Raw genomic sequence first — 23,152 nt, 5'->3', positions numbered from 1 at the left:
CTGAATTGAGACGAGCTGCTCCGTACCTATCCGAGCTTTGCGCGACCTCCCAGTCAGTCAGACGCAGTCAGACGCGCTGTCACTCCTGTTAGCAATGTAGCTAGGCTCAGTATGGCCAACGGTATTTTTTGGGGCTGTAGTTAGATGCGACCAAACTCTTCCACGTTTTTCCTGTTTACATAGGTTTATATGACCAGTGATATGAAACAAGTTCAGTTACACAAATTGAAACGTAGCGATTTTCTATGCTATGGAAAGTCCGCACTATAATGACAGGCGTACTAACACCTTCTGCGCGCTTCGGCAGCGCATTGATATCTGAGCTCCGTATCAACGCGCTGCTGAAGCGCGCAGAAGGTGTTAGTACACCTGTCATTATAGTGTGGACTTTCCATAGCATAGAAAATCGCTACGTTTCAATTTGTGTAACTGAACTTGTTTCATATCACTGGTCATATAAACCTATGTAAACAGGAAAAACGTGGAAGAGTTTGGTCGCATCTAACTACAGCCCCAAAAAATACCGTTGGCCATACTGAGCCTAGCTACATTGCTAACAGGAGTGACAGCGCGTCTGACTGCGTCTGACTGACTGGGAGGTCGCGCAAAGCTCGGATAGGTACGGAGCAGCTCGTCTCAATTCAGATAAGAGCATATTTCATTATGGAAATACGGTGGACTGTTCCTTTAAGACCAACAACAATAGCAAGACTGCGAAAGGTCGCCATTTTTAAGCGGCGAGAAGCAGCAGCTATACAAACGCAAAGTCATCCATTATTATTATTGTTGTTGTTGTCGCTGCTGCTGCTTCTTCTCCGTGTTGTTGTTGCTACGATGTTCGCGCCAAGGTTTATACAAACGCAGCGACGTAACTGACATACGCAGCGACGTAATGACGTGGCTCCGCTTAGCACCCCGAGCTATGGAAAAGCAAACTGGTTCTCAGCTGGCTCGCAAGTTGAACGAGTTGTGAACCAGCACCAGCACGGCCCCGAACCAGCCCTGGAACTGATTTGGTAGAAAAAGGGTATTTGTCTCCAAGACGTCCTACATGTCCTGTCCCTCTAAAATTCTCGTTTCTCATCCTGTCCAACTTTGTCACTCCTAATGAAAATCTCAGCATCCTTCGCTCCACTACCTCCAGTTCAGAAAGACCAGAGTCTGTCAGTGCCACTGTCTCCAAACCATACAACATCGCTGCTCTTACTACTGTCTTATACACTTTTCCTTTCATTCTTGCTGGCAACCTTCTGTCACAAATCACTCCTTACATCCTCTTCTCCTCCATTCTCATCCATTCCAACCTGCTTGCACTCTTCCACTCACCATTGCTCTGTACAGTTGACCCCAGATATTTGAACTCTCCTGTTTTGACCACCTCTGTTCCTTGTAGCTGTACCATTCCACGCTCCTCATTCTCACACACACATACTCCATCTTGTGCTTCCTGACTTTCATTCCCTTTTTCTCTAGTGCATACCTCCATGTCTCTGGGTTTATAACCAGAAAAAAAGGTGCATCACTGCAAATATTCAATTTAACTTGGATAATTCTGCAGACTTCCAGCATCGAACTGCATAAATAAAGTATTGGAATTAATTTTGGGATATAATACATGGATGCGTGTTGCTGTGTGGTTTATTTCTGATGTCAGGTTCTATCTGGGTGGTCCGACTAGCGTGAGAGGATTTGGCATGTACTGCATCGGCCCACAGAGTGAAGGTTGGTTCCACTTCAGACGCTTTAAAAAAAAAAAATCCCGAACAGAAAAAAGATCTCTCTTCAAACTATTTCTTAAAAAATGACCTGTCTGCTGCTTTGCCTGTTCAGGTGACTACCTGGGTGGAGACGCGTACTGGGCTGGAGGGCTCCACCTGTACACGCCGCTTCCGTTCCGCTCTACCCGGGGTGGCTTCGCTGATCTCTTCAGAGCACACTTCTTCCTTAATGCGGGAAATCTGTGCAACCTCAACTACGGTCAGTTTGTCAGAGTTGCCTGAATATCGGAAGATTTACACAAAACGATTCATGTTCATCCACCAGATATGCGCTTGAAGCTGTATTCACATCGCTCATAATTATTGCCGTCTAAGTTTTATTTTAGACTTCATTTGAGCATATTATATTTCAACTCTTACACAGAACATGTGCATGCATACGTGTGTATTAATCTGACTGAAGGGCAGTAATTAAATTTGTAGAAATTAAAACTCTGAATTTCAACATGGGCAGAGAATTTTGTACACTGCAGTAAAGTTGTTTTTATACCTCTTGTTTATGAACACCTCTGCTGCAGGATTTAACAAGAGCTTTTAAAAGGTTTTCTTTACATTTTAATTTTTTTTTTACTTTTAAATTTAAACTCTCCATGGCTCTCAAGAACGCAGTACAAGTGAAGACCATATTTACATGTTCTTTTCACTTCCTTCGCATGTCACGTCTTTGATACAATTCATTTTGTAAATCACCTCCAGTATGCCCTTTAACCATGTGCACAAGTTATCAGATTACTGTTACCACTGTTTATTTGTGATCTTGTAAAGCAGGACTTAAACAACAGCCAGGTCATTTTAGGTCAATATTGCTGAGCACTGATAAAATAAATTCTGGTATGTGTTTCTTGGTTTTCCATCGTTCAGGGGAGGGTCCACACGCACACTTGCAGAAGTTAGCGGAATGTATTCGTTGGTCCTATGGTGCAGGAATCATCTTCCGGTTGGGAAACATTGCAAGACTAGAACTCAATTACTGCATTCCCATGGGTGTTCAGAGCGGAGACAGGTACCAGCATGCACATACCGAACATTCCAGTCTATAAGTATATGAAGAGTTTGGTTCCAAAACATGATAAATGCCAAATTTGAAAAATTGAAACTCCCGCCACCAAACCATCAGCAATTATCATATCTTACTCATACCATATTCAGTTTTCGCCAGAACGCGATATCTGCCATTATTGGTTCCTATACCTATAACTCCAACTCTGACGAGCCTGAATTTAGTTCCAGTCTAGAGCAGAAACACCACAGCTATAACCCCGACTATAATATCGCTTGGTCCTGACACTCAGGGAAATAAATTCATGCAATTTAGGAATAGTCATGGAAGTTTTTTCCAAGTAGTAGCACATTTATTCTGGGTCATACTGTACAGCCTGGACTTCAAAACAACCCATGCACATGCTCCGGTGGTTGATATAATATGGCTGGGTCACGGATTACGGAAATATAATAAAGAATACAAAATACGGCGTGGTTATGGATTTTAATATGGCTACATGACAGATGCTAATAATTTACGGATTGATCACGGACGTGGCGGCACGGTGGTGTAGTGGTTAGCGCTGTCGCCTCACAGCAAGAAGGTCCGGGTTCGAGCCCCGTGGCCGGCGAGGGCCTTTCTGTGCGGAGTTTGCATGTTCTCCCCGTGTCCGCGTGGGTTTCCTCCGGGTGCTCCGGTTTCCCCCACAGTCCAAAGACATGCAGGTTAGGTTAACTGGTGACTCTAAATTGAGCGTAGGTGTGAATGTGAGTGTGAATGGTTGTCTGTGTCTATGTGTCAGCCCTGTGATGACCTGGCGACTTGTCCAGGGTGTACCCCGCCTTTCGCCCGTAGTCAGCTGGGATAGGCTCCAGCTTGCCCGCGACCCTGTAGAACAGGATAAAGCGGCTACAGATAATGAGATGAGATGAGATCACGGACGTTTCAGTACATTACAGATTGGTTACCGATTTCATGCGGATGCTTCATCACGGATAAAACATTAAGAAGTCTAAAACAATTAAATGTTTGGACTGCTGAAGTTCATAATGAAAATATCTTACCTGCATTTATATATTTATTAATTTGCTATTGATAATTCATGGAAAATCACACATCCGTGAATAAAAGATCCGAGCTTTGTATTACGGTTTTTATTTTCCGTGAATCCGTATTCCGTGACTTCATGATGCAACAAGGATGTACAAAGATGCCCGGGGGAAAAATAGCACGTGCTCAGACGAAGTCGCATGTAAACAATTACCTGATTGGTCAGATGTTTTATCGGATCAGGTCCAGACCTGGAAGAATTGTTCCAGAAATGATCTCACCGATACGGATAAACCCAGGCCTGGGCTATAGGTATTGTTATTGGTCTGGTGTGAGCACAAACTGCAGGGGACCCATTTATTTATAGTTGTAGTTATAGTTATCGGTATTGTGGAACCGGGCCTTAACAATGAGATTATCCACTAAACTAAAGGTGAGATTGGGCAGAAACTATTGGCCCTTTTCCACTACCCTTTTTCAGCTCACTTCAGCTCGCTTCAGCTCACTTCAGCCCGACACGGCTCGCGTTTCGACTATCTAAGAACAGCACGACTCAGCTCGCTTCAGCCCTGCTTAGCACCCAAAACTCGCACGGTTTTGGAGTGGGGCTGAAGCGAGCCAAACCGAGCCGAGTGGGGCTGGGGGCGTGAGGAGACACTCCCCTGTGCACTGATTGGTGAGGAGGAGTGTCCTCACATGCCCACACACGCCCCGCGAGCACGCTGGGATCTGTAAACACCGTAAACCCGGAAGAAGAAGAATTACGAATTACGAGAATTTCTGAAGCCTTATGCGCCTCGCCTCATCTATACGCTCTTGCCAGTATCTGTTGGCGTTGTCGGTGACAACAAGCCACAGCACCAAGACCAGCAACACTAACGACTCCATGTCCTCCATGTTTATTGTTTACTCTCTGGGTTGTGAGACTACCGCTTAAAAGGTCACTGATGTCACTGTTTGCGCCGCCTAACGACATCACATGACGTCCACCCACTTTCGCTAACTCCACCCAATGTGTCCACCCACTTCCAGTCAGCACGGTTCAGCGCGGTTGTAGTCGAAATGCAACTCCAACAGCCCCACTCAGCTCGACTCAGCACGGCACGGCTCAGCCCAACTCAGCCGCGTTTGTAGTGGAAAAGCGGCATAAGTTTGGGAAGTGCAGATCTTTCGGGTGTCCAGGTCAGACATGCATCAAAGTCACACAGAAATGGTGTTTAATCTGAGTCTGATTCAAAAGGCATTTCGGAAGTGTTGTAATACAGGATAAGTCATAAGGAGGGAAAACGAGGGTTATGTATATAACCGCGGTTCTATGAGTTTCGGATGACCGCCAGAAGCGGTGCTTTCAGCACATGGATATCCATCACACGAACGTGCAGGTCGAGTAATAGTAACAACAAAGTCACGTGTGACCTGGGTGACGTCACCCCGTGACCCCGGCATAAAAGACCGGTAAACCCAGGAAGTGACCTCTTGGCAAATCTTCTCGTGTACACTCCGAGTGACTGCCAAGCTCTGGCGGTCATCCGAAACTCATAGAACCGCGGTTATATACATAACCCTCATTCTATTTCGTTTCTACTGACCGCCAGAGGCGGTGCTTTCAGCACATGGATGACTAATACCAACCAGGTCATGAGGAGTGCCTACCCGTACCCAGTGCTGCTGCGACGGGCCTGGAATGACAGCCGTCGCCACAGGATTATGTGGGACGACATTAAGACGGTAAAACCTGGTGAAGGTGCAGCTGGAAGCCCAGGAGGCTGTGCTGCATATGTCTGAAAGGGGCACGCCCTTCAGTGATGCCCATGAGGCTACCACGCCCCGTGCAGAGTGCGCCCTGGCAGCCGGAGGAATCGGGAAGCCACTGTGCCTGTAGGCATGTAATATGGCCTCGACTATCCACTTGGATAGCCTCTGCTTAGAGAGCGCCAGACCCCTCGACGGTCCTGTGTGGCACAGAAACAGGGCGTCACTCCTACGGAAGCCCTCTGTACGCGACACGTACACCCTGAGGGCGCGAACTGGGCACAAAAGTTCCGACCTCTCACCATGGCCCGCCTCGAACGCCGCAAGGCTAAGGGGCTGGTTGACGAAGGTAGCAGAGAGGGTCTTGGGAGGAAAGAGGGGTTAGGCCACAGGGTGACCCCACTGTCGCTGGAGTGCCACTGCAGGCACTCCCCACTGACTGACAGCGCGTGTAGTTCCCCGACGCGCCTCGTCGATGTAATGGCCAGAAGAAAAGCAGTCTTCAGGAAGAGCCATGAAATGTCTGCCGTGAGCAGGGGCTCAGAACGGTGCGTCGCAGAGAGCCTGCAGCACCAATGAAGGTCCCATGTGGGTACCCGGCTCCGTCGGGGGGGTCTCAACCGGAGAGCACCCTTCAAGAAACGTGCCACCAAGGCGTGGGACCCCACGGTCCTTCCCCCAACTCTGGCATGCTGAGCAGAGATGGCAGCTGCATAGACCTTGATGGTGGCAGGGGTAAGACCCTTATCAAAGCAGAGACTGGCGGAACAGTCAAATGGTCGGCAGGGGGCAGCATGTAGGCTCCTCCCCCCGAGTTAAGCACCAGTTGGAGAAAAGCCTCCATCTGTTGGCATAGAGGGCATTGGTGGGGGGTGCCCGAGAGCTTGCAATGGTATTGACCACTGCCGGCTCACAAGGACCTCGCAGGGGGTCCGGCCCTTCAGCGGCCATACCCAGAGCTGCAGACGGGCTGGATCCGGGTGCCAGATCTGCCCTCCCAGCTGTGATAGCAGGTCAGTCCTCACTGGCAGGCACCAGGGGTCGCCGTTCAGAAGTTGCAGCAACTTGGGAACCACACTCTGCCCGGCCACCGGGGGGGCGACAAGCAGCAGCCCGTGGTGGTCCATCGCAACCCTGTGTAGGGTTGGCACGATCAGCAGCAGAGGGGGGGAGGCATACAGCAGTTGCCTCGGCCAAGCATGCGCCAGCGCATCCTGGCCCAGGGGACTGGGGCCGTGGAGGCTGAACCACAGAGGGCAGTGTGTCGACTCCTGGCAGGCAAAGAGGTCCACCTCTGCCCTGCCAAAACATTCCCAGATGGCGAGAACCACCGCTGGGTTGAGTCTCTATTCCCCGGGATCGGGGTCCTGGCGGGACAGCAGATCTGCTGCCCTGTTGGCAGTGCCTGGCAAGTACATGGCACACAGGCTCAAGAGATGTCGATGGGCCCACCGCAGAAGTTGGCCAGCCACTTCCAAGCACTGGAGGGACTTTGTGCCTCCCTGGTGGTTGATGTAGTACACTACCGTAGCGTTGTCCGTCCGCACCAGAACGTGTCTGCCGGTCAGGCCTAGGAGGAAGTGCTGTAGGCCGAGGAACACAGCCCGTAGCTCCAGCACGTTGATGTGCTGCGCCCGTGCAGCACCGGGTGGAGGTGGAGACCGTTGAACCACCTCTGAAGCGGCATAAGTCCAGAAGTCCCAGCGGGACCAGAGAGGAGGCTGCCGTAAGCATGCCCAGCAGGCGCTGAAAGGTCTTCAGGGCGAGTGACCTACCCCGTCCGAAGCGGCCAAGCAGTAGGCGGATGTTGTGGATCCTGGTCTGGGAGGGAGTTACCATCAACGACCTCGAATCCAGGTGCATGCCCAAGAAAGTAGTCTCCCGGCTGGGCACCAGCGAGCTCTTCTTGTAATTCACCCTGAGCCCCAGCTCTACGACATGCGAGAGCACAGTCGCGATGTTGGTGCGGGCCTGAGCTGCTGACTGTGAACAGACAAGCCAGTCGTCCAGGTAGGGCAGGACACGCAAACCCCTTGCCTGAAGTAGTGCCGATGCCGCTGCCGCACATCCGGTGAACACACGGGGTGCCAGCGATATCCCAAAGGGCAGAACATTGAACTCGAAAGCCTGGCCCTCGAAGGCAAACCGCAGGAACTGCCTGTGGTGTGGCACAATGGGAGCATGGAAGTAGGCGTCTTTCAGGTCGAAGGTGACAAACCAGTCGCCCGCCTGGATGTGGTGTAAGACATCCACTGTACGCAGCATGCGGAATCTCATGGTCCTCAAGTGGGAATTGAGGGACCTCAGGTCGAGGATCGGGCGGATACCGCCGTCCTTCGGAACCAGAAAATACCTGGAGTAGAACCCACCTTGCTGTCTCTGCCTGTCGACGGGAGAGACTGCTCCTTTCTCCAGGAGGGTGGCGATTTCCTGCCAGGGGACGAGGGACTTCCCCGGATGGCTCACGGTGGTGTGTTTGACCCCATGGAATGTGGTGGACGGCGGCAGAACTGGATGCGGTAACCCTCGGTGAGGGTCACCAGCACCCAGGGGTCAACGCTCTCCAGCTTTGGAGCTGTTCGCTGGAAAAGCGGCCGACCGCCAGCGCGCTGATGTCAGCGCCGTCCAGAGCGCCCCCGTCGGTCACCATGGGGGCGACGAGGAGTGGACTGGGTGTAGGGGGCGGCACCGCGGGTCCGGGAGGTGGTGGGGTGGCGAAAGTCATCAACCCGTCTGGTCTCCTGGCGGGTGCGTGGCCGAGACAGAGTCGGTGTGGGCCCCCTGAAGGACTGGGCAGCATTGCCATGGTGGTGGGCCTGGCGGGGGCCAGCGAACTGCTGTTACGCCTAGATGACCTGGGCACTCCGATCCAGGGCTTGCTGAGTGGCTTCGCCAAACAGCTCCCCGGGGACAACAGGGAGAGAGTGCAGCACACGCCGGTCGGGCTCGGCCAGAGGAGACTGTGCCCGCCATATCTGCTGGCGGCCGAGGGTGAGATACGACATCAGCCGGCCCAGTTCCCGCGACGAGTAGGCAAAGGCCTGGAGCCGTGTCACACAGCTCCCGTGATGCCGCGCTCGTCCCCTCCAGCGTCTGGGGGTCCATGACACCTGGCTGGCAGAAGGGAACTTAAATAGGGCGAGAACGCTCCAAGTAAGTAGCCCAAAATAAACTATCAGGCGGAAATAAAAAATAAACGACCGGGCGAACACACCCGTGGTCGGGAATATTAACAAGGATGGCGCCGTGCGCTACAGAACTGATAAACAGCGGCGAGAAACACCGCTTTAATTTAAATGAATGAAGACCGCTTACCTGAGCGACAACAAACCGGCCTCCAGCAGCGAGGACACGCCTCGGAGGGCTAGTCAGCTAACTCCACCGAGCGAGAGCGCTCAGCTTAACGGAGTAATCTCAATGTTGGGCATCTGCAGGAGGCCATAGGTAGGGGTGTCCTGCATTGCCGCCAGGGCCCTGCAGCGGGAACACTGCCCCCTGTGGCGGAGGCTGAAGATTCGCCAGCAGGGCCTTCATCTCCTCCAGCTCGGTGGACATCACCTCCACCTTCTGAGCCAAATCGCCCGAGCGCTTCTTTTTCGCCTTAAAAGCGAAGACGTGTGGGGGAACCCACGGCGCTTGCTGGGCCCCACTGCTGCAGCCGACACCGTGTCCTGTCCCCCCGAGGCCCGGGGGATGTCAGACGGAGAATCCAGCCGAGCCAGCCCGGCGGTCCGCGCAGCCACGCTCAGGCACATGCAGTCTGCGCAGGCCGTGTCCGTCAGCCCCTGCCGCAGGTGATCAATACCCAGGCATGAGGGGCACTCGCGGTGGCCGTCCTCCGGTTCGAGGGGGACCGGCAGTTGGCGCAGCGAGAGAAGAGGTCCATGACGCCTGGCTGGCAGAAGGGAACTTAAAAAATAGGGCGAGAACACCCCAAGTAAGCAGCCCAAAATAAACAATCAGGCGGTAATGAAAAACGACCGGGCGAACACACCCGTGGTCGGGAATATTAACAAGGATAGGCGCCGTGCGCCACAGCACTGATAAGCAGCGGCGAGAAACACCGTTTTAATTTAGATGAATGAAAACCGCTTACCTGGGCGACAACAAGCCAGCCTCCAGCGGCGAGGACACCGCCCCGGAGGGCTAGTCAGCTAACTCCACCGAGCGAGAGCGCTCAGCTTAACGGAGTAACAATACGAATACAACACACAAGACCGCCGGCCTGTGAGCAGGCCGGAGACAAGGCTACACAAAATAAGGCGGTTAATAATATTAACAAAGATAGGCGCAGTGCGCCACAGAACTGATAAACAGCGGCGAGGAACACCGCTTTAAATTAAATAAATGAAAACCGCTTACCTGAATGAGGACAAGCCGGTCTCCAGCGGTGAGGACACCGCCCCGGAGGACTAATCAGCTAACTCCGCCGAGCGAGAGCGCTCAGCTTAACGGAGTAACAAACAATACAACACAAGACCGCCGGCCTGTGAGCAGGCCGGAGACAAGGCTACACAAAATAAGGTGGTTAATAATATTAACAAAGATAGGCGCAGTGCGCCACAGAACTGATAAACAGCGGCGAGAAACACCGCTTTAAATTAAATGAATGAAAACCGCTTACCTGAATGAAGACAAGCCGGCCTCCAGCGGTGAGGACACCGCCCCGGAGGACTAATCAGCTAACTCCACCGAGCGAGAGCGCTCAGCTTAACGGAGTAATAAATCAATATGAATACAACACACAAGACAGCCGGCCTGTGAACAGGCCGGTGGCGAGGCTACACAAAACAAGGTGGTTAATAATATTAACAAGGATAGGCGCCGAGCGCCGCAGAACTGATAAACAGCGGCGAGAGGAACGCCGCTTTAATTTAAATAAATGAAACCCGCTTACCTGAAGCGAAAACAAGCCGGCCTCCAGCGGTGAGGACACCGCCCCGGAGGGCTAATCAGCTAACTCCACCGAGCGAGAGCGCTCAGCTTACGGAGTAATAAATCAATACGAATATAACGACAAGAGTTGGTGGACTTAGCGCAGTTTCTTGGAGGGTGCATAAGCACAGCCCCAACCCTACGGGTAACGAAACTACCACAGCGCTTTGTCCAAATTTCAACCCAACTCGCAACCTGCAAACGCGAGAAGATGTAAGAGGTCACTTCCTGGGTTTACCGGTCTTTTATGCCGGGGTCACGGGGTGACGTCACCCAGGTCACACGTGACTTTGTTGTTACTATTACTCGACCTGCACGTTCGTGTGATGGATATCCATGTGCTGAAAGCACCGCCTCTGGCGGTCAGTAGAAACGAAATAGAACAGCCTTTGAAGCAATTGCCTTAATATATGTAATTTTCAGATGGGGGAAGTCATGGCCTAATGGTTAGAGAAACAGCTTTGGGACCAAAAGGTTGCTGGTTCGATTCCCCAGACTAGCAGGATTGACTTAAGTGCCCTTGAGCAAGGCACCTAACCCCCAACCACTCCGGCAAGAGTGGTGGCGTACCTTGTGTCTGATTAGCCAAAGAAAAACTGATGATGTGATCATCAGTTTGGGCATTGAACCCGACCAACTGAACTGAAACAACTGATGTAATTTCAGGTCACTTGAGTGCCTCCATTACTTATATATATATATATATATATATATATATATATACACTTTGCACATTATACATGATTTTGTTGTTTGTTGTACTGTATTTTCCTTTGTGTTTTTGGTTTGTGTGCCTTTTGTCCTTTGAGTTTTAATTTCATTTTGTTTCCCTGTGAAGGATATGCGACGGTATACAGTTTGGAGCTGGGATCCGTTTCCTGTGATGTCACTGGCTGCTGGTCTAGTTCTGCAGCCAAGAATTGTGGGATTACGGTAGTGGCTGAGCTATGTGTAGTAATGTCCGAATGAGATCCCTCCTGCATGCACATCCACATGTGAGGAGCTTCATCTTCCAAGGACAAAGCATGACTGAGCTTGTTTAACTTCTTGACACTTGTTGGTATTGTTGCGTACTAGGACCTCTTATTCATGTGTAATAACAGGTGCTATATCCAGACCGTGTGAGGACGCTGTTGAGAAATGTGCTTCAACTATTTATATTTCTGTAAAAGCACCCAGTATGAAGTGAAGCATCAGGTGGAAAAAAATTATTCTTTTGTTATCCAATAGTATTGGGAGATATCAGTAAATGCCATAACTTGTGTTTTGTATAATTTCAGTTACTGATTGATCAGAAAAAACATAATGCAATTATAATGCAGTCACTTGTTCTTTCAGTGAAGTGGTTCGTTATCTGATTCTGGTTGTGATTTCCCCCTTTGCCAGACCTCATAAATGAATCAAAGCTCTAGCTTCAGTGAATTGGTTATGTAATGATTCCTTTTCATTCTGTAGTTTTTATGGGTTCGAAGCCCCACTAAAGATCCACCAGCAGTGCACTTATTGCAAGTCCTCTTTTTAATGTCTGTTAAGATGATGTACACCAAGTAAGAATAAATCACGTTTGTCCCCTATCTTACTCTTTGAAACCGTGTAAGCCTTTTTATATTTGTTTAAAAAAAAAGCTCTGGATTGTGGATATATTCACAATTAAATCACATTCACTGATTATGCTCAATTTATATCAGACTAATTTATTTCTAAATGCTTTGTTTTTAATGGCAAAATATACAAATAGTTGACATTGCGAACTTAACTGAAGCATTGAATCTTAATCAGGTGATCTGCATGCTTCACCATGTAACTAGGTTATTTTATAGAAGGATTAAAACACGACAGGGTGTGTACTACTGGAGGAAAATAATCAATGTTGTGTGGTGTGATGAGGCCCGGCACAAACTAAAGTTACTGTTTCCACCCTGAAGTTGATTATTTTCGGTCCTCAGTGTTGCACTGCTCTTATACCATAGTAATTTTCTAATCATTACAATGTAATACTACTTAAATTACAATACTTTTTATCCATTTACAGTTACATTTAATGCCTACAAAACAAATTAGTTCATCACTTATAGCAGCTATAAACGAGTTCCCACGTCAGCCTCCCTTTATTTTTAAAAAAGGTAACAATACTATTCACACATTGTCATGTTACCAAGAAACCACAACCCACAAAGTCCTCTGTCCAATAGTTGTCAAAAAAAGTTGAAGTTACAGCTTTAGCTCTTGACTGTTACAAAGCACGACCGTTAGAGATTCCTTGCAAAAATGCTAAATAAACATCTGTGAAAGTTCACCATATCAACAATTAGGCACCTTATAAACTCTGACTATGGAGTGTCCTTTTTTACTGTTGAAATTATAGTTTATTAGAACTACACTACCGTTCAAAAGTTTGGGGTCACTTTGAAATGTCCTTATTTTTGAAAGAAAAGCACTGTTCTTTTCAATGAAGATCACTTTAAACTAATCAGAAATCCACTCTATACATTGCTAATGTGGTAAATGACTATTCTAGCTGCAAATGTCTGGTTTTTGGTGCAATATCTCCATAGGTGTATAGATGCCCATTTCCAGCAACTCTCACTCCAGTGTTCTAATGGTACAATGTGTTTGCTCATTGCCTCAGAAGGCTAATGGATGATTAGAAAACCCTTGTACAATCATGTTAGCACAGCTGAAAACAGTTGAGCTCTTTAGAGAAGCTATAAAACTGACCTTCCTTTGAGCAGATTGAGTTTCTGGAGCATCACATTTGTGGGGTCGATTAAATGCTCAAAATGGCCAGAAAAATGTCTTGACTATATTTTCTATTCATTTTACAACTTATGGTGGTAAATAAAAGTGTGACTTTTCATGGAAAACACAAAATTGTCTGGGTGACCCCAAACTTTTGAACGGTAGTGTATATTAGAGCATTTTCATGTATAACTGAACTGTCAGGACTGTTGTTTATAGAGAATTAGAAAATTGATCCGAAAGTGTTGATTTAATGAATTCTTCATTCTGATTAATTAGTGCTGCATTATAAAGCTGAAATATATAGCATTTGGGGTTTAAGGATTTTGGGACCGCTCTGGTACAAGTATGATTTCATGTAACTTAGACGTTAATCAGAGGGTTGCAAGGGGTAAGTCTACAGCATAAAAATTGGAGTTGTATTTCAGTAGTACCTGACGTCAATCTGTAACGACAGATGACAAACACATCAAATATAGCCTGAGAACTCGGGCTGCAAAGATCAAGGTGATCTTTTCGAGTAGTTCTTTTCCTTGCTGACTGATACTTTTTTCTTTTTTATTCAAAGAATTTGTGTATTCTGATTATTTTAATGGAAGGATCAATTTGTTGGTTGGTTATTTATTTATTTAGATAATGTGATTATTCTTTTCTTGGCTTGATCTTTTTGGCTATACCCTTAATGGAGGGGGATAAATGACATTAAAACAGTTAGGACTCTCTGAAGTGTCATTATGGATTCAGGAAAATTATGCTCATTTAAAATCCCCTGTGTATAAATGTTACTTGCAGGGACAAAGTGGAGTTTATTCTATTTTCTGGAAGGTATGAAAATCAAATCACACATCACATTCAGTAAAATGTTCCCAAGGATTTATAGTAATCCTTATGAGGCATGCCTGAGCTAATGCTTTTACCAATTCCCAGAGATGATTTAATTATAAGTACATATATATACACAATTACAGTACCAGTCAAAAGTTTGTACACCCTACTCATTCATAGGTTTTTATGTATTTTGACTATGAAAACATCAATGAAATAACATATGGAATTATGTAGTAAACAAAAAAGTGCAAAAAAAACCTAAAAATGTTTCATATTTTAGATTCTTCAAAGTAGCAACTGTTTACCTTGATCAGACGCGCAGCTTGTGAACAGGCAAGGCAGGCAACTGTTTGGGGCCCCCTGGCCCAGGGGCCCCCTGAGAGTCGGGGCCCGAGGGCTTATTTATTTTGTTTTTTATTGTTTTTATTGTTCTTTACCATTGTATTTTCACATTTGGAATTTTAAAAACTTTGGTTTCATACATTTTTCATTGGTGTCAGATTATTTATAACATATTGGTGATGAACACTGGTCAGAAGGGACCCCTGGAAATGTTTTGCTTGGGGCCACAACAGACTTTAGAATCGCCTCTGACCTTGATGACACTTTGCACACTATTTACATTATCTTAACCAACTTTATGAGGTAGCATGAGCCATACCAGAAATATTTTGTCTACACTGTCAGAAATGGGGGTACAGTAAGAGACTGTCCCCCAAGGTACAATCTACATTAATGTACCCCTTAGGGCTCATTATTGGGCTTCAAGGTAACTATGTGTATTTTTTAGGGTAAAAAAAAAAAAGGCACCTATGTTCCCAAGCAGTATATAAGTGGTACAAATAAAGTGTCTTAGAGGGAACTGATCCAGTGACCAGTCGTTGTAACCGTAAAGGTACAATGATGTACTTTGTTTTCTGAGAGTGTACTTTACTGATGTGACCTTACCAGAAAATCTTTATATATATATATATATATATATATATATATATATATATATATATATATATATATTTTTTTTTTTTTTAACTATCTTGTCTGTAAATGCTTCCAGCATCAAAAATAGTTAATTGAGGCATGTTTTGTTAGCAATGATATGAGATATATAAAGAATAGTTTGTATGAAGATGCATGAATTTATTCACAAAGCGTGGATGGATAAATCTTTTCTCGTTTGGGGGTTTATATATAATTTAGCTCAAATTATTCAGTTGTGTTGTTCGAATCCCTGCACCAATCCTGATTCAGACTAATGGTGTGGTGTGGGGCGTTGACTGAATCATTTGAGATGGATTCTGATTCAGATTCTGGAATATAGAAAGCTTTTCACAGATCAGGAATTAAAAGTTATATTAACACGAGTCTACTAAAAACAAATTGGTGATTAAATAAAGAAAGAATAGGCTACACTGAGCTTTGCCGTGGCCATGTTGCTGACGGTTCAACTGAGGACAAGCAGTACATAAACTATCTATAAACGGGGGCGCGCACGTATACGACAATAACGCGCACGTACAGTACCGTCACAGCAGCCTTCTGTGTGTCATATAAATTAGCTGCGGCGAGTTTGAACCACTGCTCGTGCACAAATACACGCGCTCGTGAGCAGGTGTGCGGCCACAGTGTACTTTATTATAATAATAATAATTATTATTATTTTTTAAAATCTTTGCATTGTCGCCATGCTGTGGACGGTTAGCACGGTCATTAGGAAATTTTCCACATCCTCTGTGAGTAACCACTGCGCCTGTTTACCCTTGCTGCTGCTGTTAGCAATTAAAGAAAAGCCTTTGCAGGAGACTGAAAGATAATAGGGTTAACACAAACAGATCTATAGTGCAGTCCTGGATACTTCAAGAAGAGTCAGTGTTGTGATCATTAATCTCTCATTCAGAGTGCTTTATGCCACTCAGGGTGCTGTAGGTGCACGAGCTGATTTATCACCATTATCTGTGCATAATAGTGCACGTTTCATGGCTGTAGGGGCTTCTCTTTTAGCTGTCTTGGTTTCTGCTGTAAAAACTGTACAGTGTTCCAAGTGGCCACGTTGCTATACTTAGTACCGAGTTACGTGTGTGTGTGTGTGTGTGTGTGTACTTTCCAGCAGAGAGACATGCATTGAGTTGCTTCAGCAAATGTTGGGGAAATGGCTCTTCATATCACATTATTAAAGACATGTCAAAGCCTTATTTATAAATAGCTTTTTTATTTAATGAGTGCAACACTGACTGTGAATGGTGTTACACCTAGTTTTCGGCTCTTATAGTCTTCTCTTGGGAGTCATTTCGAGATTATCAGCCTAACAGACTTCCACAGCCACAAATAGCTCCATATATCCAATATATAAGCCCACTAAAAAGCATAAAATAACTTTGAGCCATTTATACTGCACTTTTTAGATATGAAATTTTATCTAAAATATGTACATATGCAAGCACCTGAACCGGTTTTTGCTCATTTGCTTCTTGCTTTCAGTATCATGCTTTTGTGCAGTTGTTTGCTCATTTGTTGTCTTTCATTGCTTATTACAATATTAGAAATGACAGTATATTTTATATTTATTATTGTATTTGTATTTATACTTATTTGTCCTGACTAACGCGTTTTCTTATCATATGCTCGTGAAAACAAAGCCGGCTTTTACACATTATTTATCTTAATATGACTTTAAATTCTCACAATGAAGTTTTTTGTGCAGTTTTTTTTTTTTTTCATATTAATATCGTGTTGTCACTGAAAGTGATCTCCTTTTTCACATAGGCTCGCTCCCAAAATAAGCTGAGGCTCGCGCTGATTGGTCAGAGCTTGTTTGGACAGGAAGTGTATACCAGCCTCCGGAAACAGGGCCACAAAGTAGTGGGCGTGTTCACTGTCCCGGATAAAGATGGCAAGGCAGACCCGCTGGGTGAGTGACAGAGTGAGGGGGCGGGGCTTACAGGCAAGGGAAATGAGCAGAATTAAATTCTGTTTATTTCAGTTTTAATAATAATTTTAACCTTTATAAGTCAAGTAAAGTAACGCGACAGTTGTTGTTAGTCATAGAAGCTGGTAATTGCGCAAAAATACTTCTGTAGAAACTTCTAGAAGATGTCAAATTGCGTCATGCCCTAATTATGCATATTCATTTATTCAAAGTAATGATTTGCATATAAAACATGTAACATGAAGAACGGGTTTCTGAAATCACTTAAAATACAATAAAACCGAATAGAGTATTGTCAGTGTAATCAGATTATGATTGATTGTGATAAGTAGAGATAATATGGATTGACATCAGTTAGCGTCAAAACAGAAGTGATTGTAAAAACAAAAACGTATTGCATTTTGTGTTTATAGTGTCTTGTTTGGGAGTTGTGCATTCTAGAATGTATATATGGGCAGCTTTTGGGGGGGGAAACACTGCATTAAGAGACCAAAAAGGTTATAATGTAATATAATATAACCCCTCCTAGAACTGCCACCTTATTGTGGTGGAGGGGTTTGTGTGCTTGAATGATCCTAGGAGCTATGTTGGTGGGGGCATTACGCCCCTGTTAGGGTTTCCCAAGGCAGACAGGTCCTAGGTGACAGGCTAGACCAAGAGCAGTTCACCAAAACCCCTTATGGAAAAAAAAAAAAAATCAAGGACCGTGACGTCGCCCAGTATGGCGCAGCCGGGGCCCCACCCTGGAGCCAGGCCTGGGGTTGGGGCTCGTATGCGAGTGCCTGGTGGCCGGGCCTTTGCCCACGGGGCCCGGCTGGGCTCAGCCCGAAGCGGTGACGTGGGCCCGACCTCCTGTGGGTTCACCACCCACAGAGGTAGCCGTAGGGGGCCAGTGCAGTGTGGATTGGGTGGCAGTCGAAGGCAGGGGCCTTGACGACCTGATCCCCGAACACAGTGGCTAGCTGTTGGGACATGGAATGTCACTTCGCTGGGGGGGGAGAGCCTGAGCTTGTGCAGGAGGTTGAGAGGTACCGGCTAGAGATAGTTGGGCTCACCTCCACGCACAGCTTGGGCTCCGGAACCCAGCTCCTCGTTCAGCAGGCCTCTTCAGGTTGGTGGAGAAGTCCTGCCTCAAGTGGAGGAGTTTAAGTATCTTGGGATCTTGTTCACGAGTGAGGGAAGGATGGAGCATGAGATCGACAGGCGGATCGGTGCAGCCTCCGCAGTGATGCGGTTGCTTTATCGGTCCGTCGTGGTGAAGAAGGAGCTGAGCCAAAAGGCGAAGCTCTCGATTTACCAGTCAATCTACGTTCCGACTCTCACCTATGGTCATGAGCTTTGGGTAATGACCGAAAGAACAAGATCGTGGATACAAGCGGCCGAAATGAGTTTCCTTCGCAGGGTGGCTGGGCGATCCCTTAGAGATAGGGTGAGAAGCACAGTCACTCAGGAGGAGCTCGGAGTAGAGCCGCTGCTCCTCCACATCGAGAGGAATCAGCTGAGGTGGCTCGGGCATCTCTTTTGGATGCCTCCTGGACGCCTCCCTGGGGAGGTGTTCCAGGCATGTCCCCCCAGGAGGAGGCCCCGGGGAAAACCCAGGACACGCTGGAGGAACTATGTCTCTCGGCTGGCCTGGGAACGCCTCGGTGTTCTTCCTGAGGAGCTGGCCGAGGTGTCTGGGGAGAGGGAAGTTTGGGCTTCCATGCTCAGACTGCTGCCTCCGCAACCCGGCCCTGGATAAGCGGAAGAAAATGAGATGAGAATATAATATAAATAAAAAATAATAATACAGGGCAGCACAGTGGTGTAGTGGTTAGCACTGTTGCCTCACAGCAAGAAGGTCCTGGGTTCCATCCCAGCGGCCGGCGAGGGCCTTTCTGTGTGGAGTTTGCATGTTCTCCCAGTGTCTGCGTGGGTTTCCTCTGGGTGCTCCGGTTTCCCCCACAGTCCAAAGGCATGCAGGTTAGGATAATTGGTGACTCTAAATTGACCGTAGGTGTGAATGTGAGTGTGAATGGTTGTTTGTCTCTGTGTCAGCCCTGCGATCACCCTGGACAAGTCGCCAGGTTTACCCCGCCTCTCACCCATAGTCAGCTGGGATAGGCTCCAGCTTGCCTGCGACCCTGTAGGACAGGATAAGCGACTACAGATAATGAATGGATATATAATACAAAGGAAAGGATTTGGAAGAAAATAATAATGAAGGTACAACTAGCTCCATTAGGAGGTGGTCCCCTGAAATGGAAGATGCCCTCAGGGACTGTTATGACATCACGGACTGGGATGTGCTGCTTAGCCCACACTGTGAGGACATATGCCCCTTTTCCACCAAAGCAGTTCCAGGGCTGGTTCGGGGCCAGTGCTTAGTTTGGAACCGGGTTTTCTGTTTCCACAGACAAAGAACTGGCTCTGGGGCCAGAAAAACCGGTTCCAGGCTAGCACTAACTCTCTGCTGGGCCAGAGGAAAGAACCGCTTACGTCAGCAGGGGGGCGGAGTTGTTAAGACTAACAACAATAACAAGACCGCGAAAGATCGCCATTTTTAAGCGGCGAGAAGCAGCAGCTGTACAAACGCGAAGTCAGCCATTATTATTATTATTATTGTTGTTGTTATTGCTGCTGCTGCTTCTTCCGTGTTGTTTTTGCTTCGATATTCACTCCAAGGTTTAAGCAAACGTAATGACGTAACTGACGTATACAGCGACGTAATGACGTATACAGCGACATAATGACATGGCACCGCGAGCTGTAGAAAAGCAAACTGGTTCTCAGCTGGCTCGTAAGTTGAACGAGTTGTGAACCAGCACTGGCCCCGAACCAGCCCTGGAACTGATTTTGTGGAAAAGGGGTAATAGAGGGGCTGACACACTGTCTGACTGATTACCTTAACTTCTGTGCAGACATGGTCTCCCCCACTAAGACTGTACGGTGTTGCCCTAATAACAAGCCATGGGTAACACGGGAAGTCAAAGCTGTTCTCAACAGGAAGAAGGCCGCCTTCAGGAGCAGGGATAGGGAGGCAATGAAAGCAGCGCAGCAGGAGGTAAAACGCTGCATGAGGGAAGCTAAGGACAGCTACAGGAGAAAGGTGAAGCAGAAGCTGAAGGAGAACAGCATGAGGGAGGTCTGGGAAGGTGTGAAAATCATCACAGGCCACAATACAAAGACCAGAGTTGTTGAGGGGACAGTGGAGAGGGGGAACGAGTTGAATGACTTTTTCAATCAGTTCAACCAGCCCATGTCCCCCCCCACCCTCTCCCTCACTGCAGCCATCTCTCCTTCCTCCCTCAACACACCTCCCCCCAGTCATCACAGCAGCCCCCTCCTCCCCCACCTCAACACAGACTCCTCCATGCATTACTGCAGACCAGGTCAGAGGTCAACTGAGGAAGCTTCACCGCAGGAAAGCAGCAGGCCTGGACAAGGTGTCCCCCCGATTACTGAAGACCTGCGCTGCTGAACTGGGTGAACCACTCCAACGCATCTTCAACCTTAGCCTGCAGCTGGGGAGAGTGCCCACCCTCTGGAAGACATCATGTATCGTTCCAGTTCCCAAAAAGAATCGGCTCAGCTAGCTGAACGACTTCCGACTGGTGGCACTCACTTCACATCTGATGAAGACGTTGGAGCGGCTCTTCCTCAGCCTCCTCAGACTCCAGGTACAACATGCCCAGGACTATCTGCAGTTTGCGTACCGGGCAGGTGTCGGTGTGGAAGATGCCATCCTCTACCTACTACACCGAGCCCACTCGCATGTGCATAAGGGAAATGGCACAGTGAGGATCCTCTTCTTGGACTTCTCGAGTGCCTTCAACACCATCCAGCCCCTATTGCTTCAGGACAAACTGAACAGGATGCGAGTGGACCCCTGCCTGGTCACCTGGATCTCCAGCTACCTCGCTGACAGGCCGCAGTACGTCAGGCTGAAGGACATCACGTCTTCTCTTCACCCTTTACACCACGGACTTCTGCTACAACTCGGAGCTGTGTCACATTCAGAAGTTTGCCGATGACACAGCCATCGTTGGGTGCATCAGTGACGACAGAGAGGAGGAGTATAGGAGCCTGGTGAGGGACTTTGCTGTGTGGTGCAACAGGAACCTCTGCAGCTCAACACCTCGAAGACCAAGGAGCTGGTCATTGACTTTGGGAGGTCCAGACCAAGGTCACGACCAGTTCTGATCGAGGGAGTCGAGGTGGAAGCTGTGGATTCCTACAAGTACCTCAGGCTGTGGCTGGACAGCAAGCTGGACTGGACTTGTGTTACAAACAGATGTAGCAGTGTAACATCTATGACAAAAAGTCACAGGGCTCATTTAAATCTAGAGGTATTTTATTGTCAAATAATAACAAAACAAACCAAGGAACAACCAACAAAGAATTAAACTACATACAAAAGGGGAAACCAACCACAAAAGAGAAACAAGCAGGCATCAAATGGGTGTGGAACCAACCCCCCCGAGGAGAGAGAGAGTCTTTAGGCTCCCACCCTAGCATTTATAGAGGAGACATCATTGGCTCCACACCAACCACCTGTAAAACAATTAAGTGCAGCAACCCTACAAAAAAGTACTGGGGGCCCCTAGTGGTAGGAGGACGTAACACCTCCCCACTAAGTTGGTGACATAGTCCCCAAATTACTAACACAAAAAAAGTCATACACCAAGTTCACAAACAGGTCGGGTGCAAGACACAAACATAATTAAGTGCAAAAAAAAACGTGCACATGCACCACGTCCACAACGAGAAGAGGTGTGTGGCACAAACATAAGCACAATAAAACAAACAAAACACGTAATGGTTCATATATACATACGCATACATATATACACACCATACATTACCAAACACCAAAACAAAAAATCATACGGATATATATCCATTCAACTTTTCATTATTTTAAACATTATTAAAATAACAATATTTAATTATTGTAAGAAAAAAAAAATCATACGGGTATACCGTAAAAGACACCACTAAGGCATTCTGGACAAAGCGTCCGCTATAACGTTGTCCGTACCCCGAATGTGTTTAACCTGCAAGTTAAAAGGTTGCAATATCAAACACCACCGCATGAGCCGTTGGTTTGAATTACGCATGCGCCAGATAAACTTCAACGGGTCATGGTCGGTATAGACAACGATGTTCTTTGAGGCACCCAAATAAACCTCTAAATGTTGTACAGCAAGGACCAGGGCTAGTGCCTCCTTCTCTATGGTCGAATACGACCGCTGCGGAAGGCTAAATTTCTTAGAAAAATAAGAAACAGGATGTTCAATGTCATCAGCATCAAGCTGGAGGAGGACAGCAAGGGAGAAGGGCTTTGAAAAGTCAGGCGCACTCAAAACTGGAGCCGCAACCAAAAGCGATTTCAAATTTTCAAAAGCCCTACTGCAATGTTCCAACCAGGCATATGGAACCTTTGGACTTAACAAATCAGTTAACGGGGCTACTACTGCAGAAAAGTTCTCACAAAACGCACGATAGTAGCCCGCCATGCCAAGAAATCTGCGAAGCTCGCGGCGATCAGCAGGGGCAGGAAAATTGCAGATGGCAGAAATTTTTGCATCCAACGGACGCACCTTACCCCCTCCCACCAAGCAGCCAAGATACACAACAGTAGCCTTTCCAAATTCACATTTTGCCAAATTGGTCAAATTTGCAAACGAGAGACGCTGAAACAGTTCTCGAATTTGGACAAGGTGACTGGACCAATCAGGACTGTGCAACACAACATCGTCAAGATAGGCCTCACAATTAGACATACCCGACAATACTGTATTGATCAGTCTCTGAAAACTCGCGGGAGCATTACGCATGCCGAACGCCATTACGCGATAAGACAAAAAATCGTCCGGTGTTACAAAGGCAGAAATTTCCCTGGCTCTGGCTGTCAACGGAATTTGCCAGTAACCCTTGAGCAGATCAAATTTGCTCACAAACACAGCTGACCCCACCCTGTCAATGCAGTCATCAAGCCTCGGAAGAGGATAACAGTCAGGTACCGTGACTGCATTGACACGGCGGTAATCAGTACAAAAACGGAACGTGTGATCAGGTTTAGCTACAAGAAGACAAGGAGAACTCCAAGGACTCGAACTAGGCTCAGCAATGCCATTCGCCAACATGTACTCCACTTCCCTCCTCAAAATCGCCCTCTTTGCA

At 47.2% G+C, this 23,152-nt stretch overlaps 2 protein-coding genes across 2 annotated transcripts in view; both read left to right on the top strand.

Annotated features, from left to right (window-relative positions):
* The window catches only part of samm50l (sorting and assembly machinery component 50 homolog, like), a 41,106-nt gene extending 29,030 nt beyond the window's left edge, over positions 1–12,076 (top strand). The window contains exons 12-15 of the mRNA XM_060903709.1: positions 1,655–1,722; positions 1,831–1,977; positions 2,640–2,781; positions 11,336–12,076. Of these exons, the coding sequence (XP_060759692.1) occupies positions 1,655–1,722; positions 1,831–1,977; positions 2,640–2,781; positions 11,336–11,381 (403 nt within the window). The 3' untranslated portion in view covers positions 11,382–12,076. The remainder of the gene's footprint in view (positions 1–1,654; positions 1,723–1,830; positions 1,978–2,639; positions 2,782–11,335) is intronic.
* Positions 12,077–15,616: 3,540 nt separating this feature from the next.
* Positions 15,617–23,152, top strand: part of aldh1l2 (aldehyde dehydrogenase 1 family, member L2) — a 68,297-nt gene continuing 60,761 nt past the window's right edge. The window contains exons 1-2 of the mRNA XM_060903402.1: positions 15,617–15,794; positions 16,825–16,969. Of these exons, the coding sequence (XP_060759385.1) occupies positions 15,747–15,794; positions 16,825–16,969 (193 nt within the window). The 5' untranslated portion in view covers positions 15,617–15,746. The remainder of the gene's footprint in view (positions 15,795–16,824; positions 16,970–23,152) is intronic.

This window comes from Neoarius graeffei, chromosome 21, assembly GCF_027579695.1.
Source record: "Neoarius graeffei isolate fNeoGra1 chromosome 21, fNeoGra1.pri, whole genome shotgun sequence".
Classification (NCBI taxonomy): Eukaryota; Metazoa; Chordata; class Actinopteri; order Siluriformes; family Ariidae; genus Neoarius; species Neoarius graeffei.
This window is presented reverse-complemented; position numbering and strand designations above follow the sequence as displayed.